We start from the raw sequence: 11,527 nt of genomic DNA on the forward strand, positions 1-11,527 counted from the left end.
ATCAAACAGTAAAATTTGCAGATTGTTGAGTGTCCAGAAATTCAGTCAAACTACGCAAGTAGAGGGGGTGTGAGGGGGCGCCTTTTCCAAGCTTTGTCTGAGGGGAGGCCCACAATCCCAGACTTTAAAATACCCCGGATCTAGACTGATGTAGAGTATAGGTTGTTTTAAGTGAGGGAGATTTAAAGATGAGAACTGCTGAGAGCTGCTGTGATGTGATTCCATCTTTCTTCAACATGTCATATGACTTGAACTGGTTGGCAGGTATCTGAACCATGCGTTTGCTGGGTTAGATGTAATTTATTAACAGCCTGTGTGACAAAATCATTTCAGTGTTCTCAACACTACGATGCTTTACTGTCGAACTCAGCAGATAGCTGTGCAGAGGTATGTTTCTGTTTCTTGGTAAGGACATAGAGAGCTATGAAATCTAAGCTCTACTCTTCAATTAATAATAACCAGCCATTACCAGCAGGGGGCAGTGCTGACATACTGATTACACAGCTTCATCACAGGCCTGTTGCCCCAAGCAGAGAGAGAAGCATAATGACAAACCTCCTACATTAGAACTTCACTACACCGTCTGTAGTCTAAAACAAAGCAGCTGATACAGTGAAGCCTGCCCTTGTGTGTGTGTGTGTGTGTGTGTGTGTGTGTGTGTGTTTTAGGGATGTTCCCGACTAAGGATTTACATAGTCGAATCAGAATTGTCAAGTCTTGCCTATAGTTGACTGATAGTCCAATCATATGAGTGTCACACAACTCGGCACAACACCAGTGAAGCTGGGACTCAGTCTCCTCAGCAGGTGTTCCTCTTCTATCACCACACCCATACACGCTAAGCCCACACATGCGCACTGATGCCCTTTCCTTAAGGGTTAGGGTTACAATTTTGGATTTATTCACGCACTTTAAAAGCATTTATTAAAAACTTCTTTCTTTTCACATGTTTCTTTTCAGCATTTTATGTTGATATTGATATTGTTATAGGCTGTATATTAACTTACTGGGAGAAAACTGGTAGTTCTATTTAAAATCAGATGTTGAGCACCCCCATATCTGCCAAAATGGTATGATCCTCATTTCATAACGCCGTTGCAACACTTGACTGTGAGATTGACAGTCAAATCAGGCTCCGCCCATCGAATCTTCAACTATTCAGGGTCAGCCCTAGTGTGTTTGACGTTTTCTCACCAGATCTCTTCACTGACAGGTGGGCAGTTTTCTAATTCAGTAACAGTGCCTTCCCATATCCCCCGTTCATCCTCCCCCCTCCTCAGCTCCCCTCTCATCCCTCACCTCCACTTTCCTTTACCCCCACCCCCCTCAGTCCGTCAGGAGCACCAGTTCCCCCTCGCTCCTCTCTCCCCCGTCGCTTTCCTCTCCTTCGCTGCATGGAGGCCGCTCCCTCTCTCTTTCCGTCCCTCGTTCCCTCTCTCGCTCTCTAGGCAGGGAAGTGGGTGTGGCCTGGCCCTCTGGTCGACGTGGCGTGGGCGGGGCCTGCGGCAGGTAATGCTCCAGTAACGCAGGGTGAAAGGGCATGGTAGCCACCGAGACCGAACCAGCACCAACCGGGTATTGGCCATCACTGTGGGAGTAGTGGATCTGCTGTGGTTCTGTTTGACTGAAAAGACAAGAAGTGACACGATAAGGCCGAAAGCATGAAGTGGCTTACATGTGTTGATACATTAGAGTACAGTACAGTACATTACAGTGCAAATTTAACTGGTATTTAGCGAGAGCAGCACAACACGCTACAAGCACCGGAAATGGAAATGAGTTAACACGCTTACCGCAGTACGTCAGCAATCGTCACCAGTCTGCTAACACAATGCTACTGGTTGAGATGTTGAGGTTTCACTGCCCAAATGTCACAAAGGAAGCACGTATAGAATGTACACCCTCGCATTGAAATACACAAAAGTGTGATAAAAACAGCACTCAAAAGTTCAACTTGAAACATAAGTATTTTTGTATTTCTCAAACCACAAAAGAAAGCAAATCTCAATATAACACACTGCAATCAACTCAAAATACACATCAGCCGCAGTTCAGTCCAGTTTAACTAAAGTAGCAACATAAATTCACTCCATCACCAAATATCATCATAATTTCAATCCATACAAAGTAGCGATTTAAATTTGGTCCATTACAAAGTAGCCTAGGAAAAACAAAGAAAATTGGCCAGCGCAAGTAAGGGGTTTTGTCGGACTTACGAATGGGACAACTGGATGTCGGTGATGATTATACTATACTATATATAGAGGTGGAGTAGTTTGTATCCGGTATGGTGAAAGAACATGATTGTAGATGACTCGAACGGTCTCAAGGGATTAACTACCTCAGTTTTTTCGCTAAACATGCTCTAACAAAGAGCGTGTTGCAACTCTGACAGAACAAAGATTTGTTACAACTCTGCTACTCTCAATCCTCTCTTCCTCATTCATTTTTCGCTCACCTGCTATTTGCTGGGTGGAAGATTCAGCGGTGGCTCAAGCGCAGAGCGAATCAGAGAGAACAATTAAGAGTGGGTGTTTACGGGGTGAAATTTGACCTGTGCACAGAAATTTAAACTATGATGTTATTGGAGGTATTGTGCATCATTTTTCATTTTTCAATAAGATTCTAGGTCGGAGTCTCCATGGCAGTAATGAATGGCGAAGTGGGAGGGGCTAAGTACCATGCATTTTCCCACCGATAGTGTTGGGGGAAGCGCTTCCACGGCTTGGATGTAGTTCTTGGATAAAAAGTCGAAGGTACAAGCTTGTGTGTATTTGCATCACTGAGGCTCATTGGTATTGTAGTTATTTACAGCACGTATGTCAAATGAATGGACCAAACCGGCTGTGGGTCAGGAAGTAGAGCGGGTTGCCCGCTTCGTTAATCGGAAGGTCGGCGGTTCAATCCCCGGCTCCTCCTCCTGCGTGTCAAAGTGTCCTTGGGCAAGATACTGAACCCCGAACCCCTCTGGCGGCTGTTCCGCCAGTGTACAAATGTGTGTGGATGTTAGTTTCTGTTTGAGGACTTACGCTCAGTGAATGAATGTGTGTGAATGGTGAATGCAGATGTAGTGTAAAAGTGCTTTGAGTGGTTGAAAAGACTAGAAAGGCGCTATACAAGTACGGAACATTTACATTCAACCTGATTTCTCAAACAGAAGATGATTGTTATGAACATTATCCTGAGTTTTTCTATGTTAAGTAACAGTGAGGGGAATGTGCTGTGGGGTTTGTTTTTCACTCGGAGAGTGGAGGCCGGTTAGCCTAGCTTACCAACGGTTGTAGCCCTGTAGAGCGAACATTGATAAGACATTTTCCCTCTTGGCGGTTTTCTGTTGGGGCTGTCTGCTCCTTTCTACATTCATCATTTTGAACATTTAGGTTTGTATTTTACTCAGTTTCACAGTGCTGGGTTTGTCCCACATCACACCAAGGAGGAGTCCAGCTAACGTTAGTGCTTTCCATGAGTCCAGGAGCGGTGACAGCAACGACCAGCATGTGAAATCTCACAGCATAGGAAGTCATGCAACCTTATCACTTTCTATGTTCCTTGTGTTACAAATCATGGAGTAACGTAGGAGGTGCTCTAATCAGATGGGACCAAGCTACCACTCAAACTGTGGCCCTCGGCCGGTTAACTTCCTGTGAGGTTGGAGTGACCCACCCACTAAAGGTTTCTTTCACTCTGACTGTAATAAAATATCAGTAATATTATTACTTTTCCCAGTAACTAGTAGTTTAACTAATTACTTTTCTAAAACAGTAATATTATTACAGTTACTAATCCAAGTAACGTTGCGTTTCTCGTTACCTTAGCACCATCCTTGACGTGAGTGCGCGATTGAGCAGCAGCTGAGTGGCACTGGAGCTTATGTTGTTCAAGTAAGCTGTGAGATTGAGGGAGAGAGGCGTTCTTTCCACAGCTGTAAGTAGCTATTGCCATCATTGTGTCACAGCCTAAGATGCAAAGAACATTGTCACTAGTGTAAATTCTGTGCGACCAGCGAAAAGCTTTCAACCGCAAACATTTCTACATTTAAGTTATTGAAGCATCTGCTGAAGCAGCACAGCAACGAGAAACTTAAAGAAAGAAACTCCGGCAGCTGCTGCCACTGATGCTTGGACTCGTCAGGAGAGAGTGGCGTTAATGTAGCATTTTGTAAAAATACTGAATACTGCTCTTATAAATAGGGTACATGTGCAGAAAGACAGTGGTTCAAAAGTCGGGATTTACTTGGCATTAAGAGAAGTTATCTGTTTTGTAAAAACACACTACTTGCTGCTGTTATGAATGTGATATTAATTAATAAAGTTGAGAGACTGCTTTGTTTGGGGGTGAAGGGGGGTGGTAGTGAAGTGTTTCCCATATATGGTATAATTATCGTTGACCGCCACATATTGATTTTCAATTTTTTTTACTAGGCGTAGCCTATTTGAAATCATATTTGATTGAGGAGCTGTATTATGGAGCATATATTCGTGTAGCATCTCCTCTCGCTCCCTCTCTCTCTCATGAACACCGCTGCACAAACCGGCCATCAGACCTGAAATCTAAGACCAAGGTGACGTTCTGATACTGACGTCTTATTTCTCAAATACGTGTAAAAGAGAGAAGGTGTTTATTCTATTATAGAGTCTGTCTGTGAGACTAAGAAGAACAACACTCATAACCAACCAGGGTTAACAACCTCCAACTCCTCCACCTTAACTAGTTGGAGGAGTTAGAGGGAACAGTGACGAAGGATGCTATTCATCGTCCAGCTCAATACTTTTGTTTGTCTTCAAGAACAAAAGAGCTTTGGAGTTGCAGCAATTGTCTGCACAGCAAACTCCTGTTGCTGGAGTGAACTGACAGCTTTGTCTGCCAGGGACAAACTGCTATTATCTCAGAGTTGTGGGAAGCTTGTTGGTTTCTACCTGTGCGTGTAGGTTGCTCTCTGCTCTTGCCGGCGGCTCTTCATCATGGCCTTGTACTCGCCTACCCTCAGCCTCCGGCCCTCCACAATACAGGTCCGTTTGGGCCGGGGTTTGTACTTATAGTCAGGATAGCGCTCTAGATGCTGCCTGCTCAGCCTCGCCTGCTCTTCATAGTAAGGCTGCTTCTCCTGGTTGGACATGCCCTTCCACCTGGAGCCTAAAGACAAAGACACATTGTCCGAGTAGGACGAGGGGAAGAGGAAATAAGTGTTCTAGCAGCAAATCAGGTTAGGAAGACAGCATGCTTAAAATGTTTATTTAGCTTTGTAAAGTTCTCAAGTCTACCAATCAAAATATACCCTTCCAAAGTGAAAGTTTGTCTTTCAATGAGGTTTTTGTTACTTTTTGTTCAAACAAAGTCCTGATGGCTGTCCATCCTGGAGCCATGATGCATGTTTGCCCCTCCTCCTACAATGGTTTGATGTCTATCTTTATTGCCCAAGAAAGGCAGTAATATAAGCATGTCTCATTACAAGGTAAGTTAGTTCCCACTCATGATCGCAGTAGTCCGAACTTGACAAATTTGAACTCAAGAAACCATACTCTCAAGTGGTGAAAGAACATTTCTGTTCAGTTGGTAGTTACAACAGTTTTCACCTCTCCATGCGCTGCAGGTCACAGGGTCACGATTAGCTAGGCGCACTGTGATGCAGTCATGTGACTCCGGTGATACTTCACATTCAGAATGAAGCAGGAAGTGAAAGGCAGAATGGACGAGACGGAAGAAAGCCCATACTATGCTGGTTATTGTGCACACTACTCATTGTGTTGTCCCCAGCAACATGTGTGTGAAATCACCCAATTCATTCTTACATTGCTAAAAACCTTTTCACAGCGACCTTTGACCATTGAGTCAAAAGTGTCTCCTAGTCAGTGTCTGACCAACTGTGAAATATGGACAGTCTCCCCTCGTGTTCCCAAGTTCTGGGAAAAAGAAGTTTTCCAGTAAATTACAACGTCACAGTGAGGTTTACCTTTAACCTTTTGGTTAAAAAAAATCTACACTTTGCTCATCAGTCAATTATGATTCATTGTGGCACAAGAGAATGCAGATTTTTTACCTTTAAATAAGACTAAAGCTGATTTGATTGGCTAAGCTCCTTCCCTCTGGCTGAAGGTGTAGTTAACACATCTTCAGCTGGAGAGGCAGCATGGATTTCACTGCAATCCTCGGTAGACTGAGATGAGGGATTTAAGCAGTAAGAACTAATAAAACTGCATAGGTAGATAAGTGGTTTGTATACATGTGTATTCACGTCTGCATATGTGTGTGTGCGTGTGTGTGTGTGTGTCCGTGTGTGTCTGTGTGTGTCTGTGTCCGTGTGTGTCTGTGTCCGTGTGTTTCTGTGTGTGTCTGTGTGTCTGTGTGTGTCTATGTGTCTGTGTGTGTCTGTGTGTGTGTGTGTGTGTGTGTGTGTGTGTTTCCGTGTGTGTCTATGTGTGTGTGTCTGGTGGCAGAAGCAGGTGGCTGTTTGTGGCCTCACATGTGCCAGGCAGCGTCTCAGAATAGAGACACAGAGTGAAACCCTCCCCTACCCAGCGCTCGCTCACCCAGGATTTTGCTGATGGAGGAGTTGTGCATGTCGGGGAAGGCCTGCAATATCCTCCTGCGCTCGTCCTTGGCCCACACCATGAAGGCATTCATGGGTCTCTTGATGTGGCCCGAGGGAGGGGGCCGGGCCTCAGCATAGCTGCCTGGGACTGAGACAGGCAGGACGCCTATAGACAACAGGGCTACAGTCAGAGGTCCACACCAAACTGCTGGCTTTTGAATATATTACTCATTCCTCCTTAAATATATCTCTTTTTGTTCTTTCGATTTACCCCTTCTGTCACCTCACCTGGTTATTAACCTTGACTCACTGAAGGAAAAGTTTCTCTTCATCCGCAAACGCCCTTCACATGCAGTTATAATTCACTTCCCCCACCCACATTCTTCGCCTGAGGTCTGCACCACAAACTTCTGTTCCGTTTTTTCATTAAAGCTACCACAATTGTAGAAGATGATGATGTTTGGATACAGTTGAATCTGGGAGTGGTGGTGGAAGTCATTTTTAGATATTTAAATGCCAATCTGAGGGGGCAACGATAAGATATGTTTTGGTGATAACTAGTATTGTGTGTACTGCCTTTCAAATAGGAAGCTGCTATTCATCAAAGCTGAGAGCATCATTGAAGCTAAGGCCAGCATTATTAAACAGGCTCCTCCAGGGACTCCTACCTTCAGAGTCACTGCTAAGGTGGTCCTCAGTGGACGGCAGGCCTTGTCTGTCTTCAACCCGCTCGGAGTGAGAAATGATCTCACTGCAGGGAGAATCTTTATAGTCCTGAAGACAGAAAGGACACCGACAGATGAAGTCAGATGTGCAGTAAACGTGCAGACGTCACACATATATTCACACTTGAGCACAAAGAGACAATTTGAATGTTGGCTGCAGTAAAAAGATGACCCAGTGATCGAGGGGTGTGTTCAAGGCACGCAAGTGTTACACAGAGCGCTATTTAAGGTAGAGAAACTGCATGTTCACCATATCAGCTGCTGTTTAAATGCAGAGCTGTAAATGCAAAGAAAGGAAATGACAACTCTATGGAGATCGGAAGAATGTGTTTATTGTTTGAGGGAGGACAGGTGAAGGAGAAAAGGCAGAGTTGGGAATGTAACAACTCTGAATTTGCAAAACTATCACACTATCAGCGTATGTAACATCTATTCTGGTGCTGTAAAACATTATTTGTCCCCATGCAGTGGAGTGTGATACCAAAATAGGTCAGTCATCTGTGCCGGCATTAAAGCAGCAGCAGCAGAGGCGAGATGGAGCAGGGTAATGGAGGAGGGAAGGAGTACAGTGTTACTGTGGACAAAGAGAGAGGGCAGGTGTCTCAGTGAATGCCACACTGAGGCTTTTGTGGGATTGTGAGCCTGCTGCAGCTGTTGCTCCAGGATGAGGCTGAGACCAAAGCTCCAGCCACCTCACAGACGCAAATTCCACATGTTAGACCTTAAGTCGTGTGTAATGTACAATAACAACTACATTTCTACTTTTTCACTGCAGCACAATACTGTACTCATTCTCTCTGTACTGGGTCAGGGGTTCTGAATGTTCAGTCTCCCTTTCTGTTAATAATAATAAAAACAACAGAGACACAACTGCTTTCTTTTCCAAACAGCAGCAGTAACAGTAATGTGCTTCTGCGCGTGGTTGCTCTACAGCAACGTATCCTTCAGTTGGGTAAATCCTCAGTAGATGCATGATTCCCTGCAACCCTAAACCTGACTGTGATCACCGATACGACCCCCGAGATGTAAGTCGAAGAAAGAGAGACAGTGTTCCCTCACATCTAATTTGTTCACTAAGAGGTGTGTGTGTGTATATGTGTGTATATATATATATTTATTTATTTAGTATTTTTTGCATTACAAGTAGGACTTTCAGACATAAATATGTGGCTTCACTCATTGTTACAGTAATTTCTTTCTCTAATTCAGACACAGTTAAACTTATACCATGGCCCCTGAGGCCCCTTAATTGTGACTGGCTGCTGACTGTGTGGATAACTTTAAAGCAGCTATAATCACTATTTTTATAATGACCATGTAATCACACTGTGACAGTGTGTTGTGTGTTGGGTCGTGAGTTGTAAGCTGAATCTGCAGCTTCTCGCAGAGCTAGACCAAACACAGAGCTAACAGAGAGAGAATACTGGACTCACATTCATCTGTCGACAAAAACGCGACTCCACATGAGCCATCATGTTGCTCTGCAACTGCTGGAGGTGAAAAAAAAGCTGCTAACTGATCACAAGCTCACCATGTCAACTTAAAAGGTGATGTCAGTGTTGAAATGAAACACAATGAAAGTTTGCTATGTTTGCTATGGCGCTAAGGGACAGCAGCAGAGGAAAGGATACAGCCTCAGGTAAGATGTGAGTGGGGAAAACGTGACATGTGATTGCCCCCTGTGCAGAAATCTTACTACTGTTATTGTAAGATATGGGACTAGCACGGGACAGGAGTATATTTGTGGGAGTGGGACAGGACAGGAGTATATTTGTGGGAGCGGGACAGGACAGGACAGGAGTATATTTGTGGGAGCAGGACAGGACAGGAGTATATTTGTGGGAGCGGGACAGGACAGGACAGGAGTATTTTTGTGGGAGCGGGACAGGACAGGACAGGAGTATTTTTGTGGGAGCAGGACAGGACAGGAGTATATTTGTGGGAGTGGGACAGGACTGGAGTATATTTGTGGGAGCAGGACAGAACAGGAGTATATTTGTGGGAGCGGGACAGGACAGGACAGGAGTATTTTTGTGGGAGCGGGACAGGACAGGAGTATTTTTGTGGGAGCGGGACAGGACAGGAGTATTTTTGTGGGAGCGGGACAGGACAGGACAGGAGTATTTTTGTGGGAGCGGGACGGGACAGGAGTATTTTTGTGGGTCCGGGATGGGACAAGAGTATTTTTGTGGGAGTGGGACGGGACAGGAGTATTTTTGTGGGAGCGGGACAGGACAGGACAGGAGTATTTTTGTGGGAGCGGGACGGGACAGGAGTATTTTTGTGGGTCCGGGATGGGACAAGAGTATTTTTGTGGGAGTGGGACGGGACAGGAGTATTTTTGTGGGAGCGGGACAGGACAGGACAGGAGTATTTTTGTGGGAGCGGGACGGGACAGGAGTATTTTTGTGGGTCCGGGATGGGACAAGAGTATTTTTGTGGGAGTGGGACGGGACAGGAGTATTTTTGTGGGAGCGGGACAGGACAGGACAGGAGTATTTTTGTGGGAGCGGGACGGGACAGGAGTATTTTTGTGGGTCCGGGATGGGACAAGAGTATTTTTGTGGGAGTGGGACGGGACAGGAGTATTTTTGTGGGAGCGGGACAGGACAGGACAGGAGTATTTTTGTGGGAGCGGGACGGGACAGGAGTATTTTTGTGGGTCCGGGATGGGACAAGAGTATTTTTGTGGGAGTGGGACGGGACAGGAGTATTTTTGTGGGAGCGGGACAGGACAGGACAGGAGTATTTTTGTGGGAGCGGGACGGGACAGGAGTATTTTTGTGGGTCCGGGATGGGACAAGAGTATTTTTGTGGGAGTGGGACGGGACAGGAGTATTTTTGTGGGAGCGGGACAGGACAGGACAGGAGTATTTTTGTGGGAGCGGGACGGGACAGGAGTATTTTTGTGGGTCCGGGATGGGACAAGAGTATTTTTGTGGGAGTGGGACGGGACAGGAGTATTTTTGTGGGAGCGGGACAGGACAGGACAGGAGTATTTTTGTGGGAGCGGGACGGGACAGGAGTATTTTTGTGGGTCCGGGATGGGACAAGAGTATTTTTGTGGGAGCGGGACAGAACAGGAGTATTTTTGTGGGAGCGGGTCAGGACAAAGTGAAAATCCACTCCCGTGTCAACCTTTAGTGTGGACTGTGTGGTTTGGACATTAGCTCACCATCTTTCCACCACCATCTCTCTCTCTGTCTCTGTCCCTGTGCCTCTCTCGCCCTCCGGTGCTGTGGATCCTCAGGAGCTGCTGGGCATCATGAATGGCCTGGGTGACCACATCACCATCTCCAAGGAAACCTAAAGACAAACACAGGACGTGAAAGAGCAGAAGAACGAAAATGAAGAACAGGGTGGTGATGATGATGATGATGATGAAGACAGAGGAGGTAAAGCATTAGAGGCAGCTCTCCTCCTCGAAACACATCCCAGCTATCAACACTAGCTAAGTTTCAAGGTGGAAAGTTCAAGATTGGAATACCTAAAATTAAAAAAACAATTCATTCATGTATTTTCACAGCAAGTATAACTCCAAAACATTGCATAGTGATGCTGGTGGTAAGAAACTCCACAGGTCCCTTTGGTGGTCCGAGAGGAGGCGCCCTGTTACCATGACAAACCAGAAACCCAAATGTGATTCAAGCATCTTAGAGGAGCTGTGAGGATACAACACTTATTTCCCCTTGCGGGATCTCAGATTCACACTTTCTTTCACAGAACTTTAACTGTCAGCATATCTTACTGAGGGCAGATCGTGACGGGCTGTGGGATACTTCTCTGTGGAGGTCTCTGGGCCTGTAGGCCCCCTGCAGAGCCAGCGATCCCATGTCCAGGCTCTGCGGACTGGGGGTTTTCCCTAGCTCCAGTCCCTTTGGCTTGGAGGTCAGGTTCAAGGGCTGACTGGCTTCCTAAACACACAGTGAGAGCAGATGAGCAGGGGTGGGGCCACTCACACACATTCAGGCTTAACCGCAGAGGGCGGGGGTGTGCATGTATTCCAGTTATGCATGGCAGATTTGGCATGTCGGAGCGCATCTGTCACACCTGTGTAGCTTCTCTGCTCTTTTGTTTTCATGTTCACCTCATCCTGTCTGCTCTTTGTGTATTTAAGCTGCGTTGGTCTATCGCTACTTGGGAACCAGCCATGCAAATACAGTTCACACTACATACACACACATGCAGCAACTCACACACACCTATAGCACACACATTAAACTTTGAACAGAGGGTGTGGTGTGTTCAATAAGCTTTTTCAGCCTCCCAAGAA

The 11,527-nt window shown here is 45.8% G+C and overlaps 1 protein-coding gene across 1 annotated transcript in view; it reads right to left on the reverse strand.

Annotated features, from left to right (window-relative positions):
• Nucleotides 1-1,326: 1,326 nt before the first annotated feature.
• The window catches only part of LOC123956907 (transcription factor SOX-13-like), a 47,433-nt gene continuing 37,232 nt past the window's right edge, over nt 1,327-11,527 (reverse strand). The window contains exons 11-14 of the mRNA XM_046029443.1: nt 7,198-7,303; nt 6,528-6,695; nt 4,917-5,133; nt 1,327-1,624 (exon numbers count right to left, since the gene is read on the reverse strand). Coding sequence (XP_045885399.1) covers nt 1,327-1,624; nt 4,917-5,133; nt 6,528-6,695; nt 7,198-7,303 — 789 coding nt within the window. The remainder of the gene's footprint in view (nt 1,625-4,916; nt 5,134-6,527; nt 6,696-7,197; nt 7,304-11,527) is intronic.

The sequence above is a fragment of the Micropterus dolomieu genome, linkage group LG18, assembly GCF_021292245.1.
Source record: "Micropterus dolomieu isolate WLL.071019.BEF.003 ecotype Adirondacks linkage group LG18, ASM2129224v1, whole genome shotgun sequence".
Classification (NCBI taxonomy): Eukaryota; Metazoa; Chordata; class Actinopteri; order Centrarchiformes; family Centrarchidae; genus Micropterus; species Micropterus dolomieu.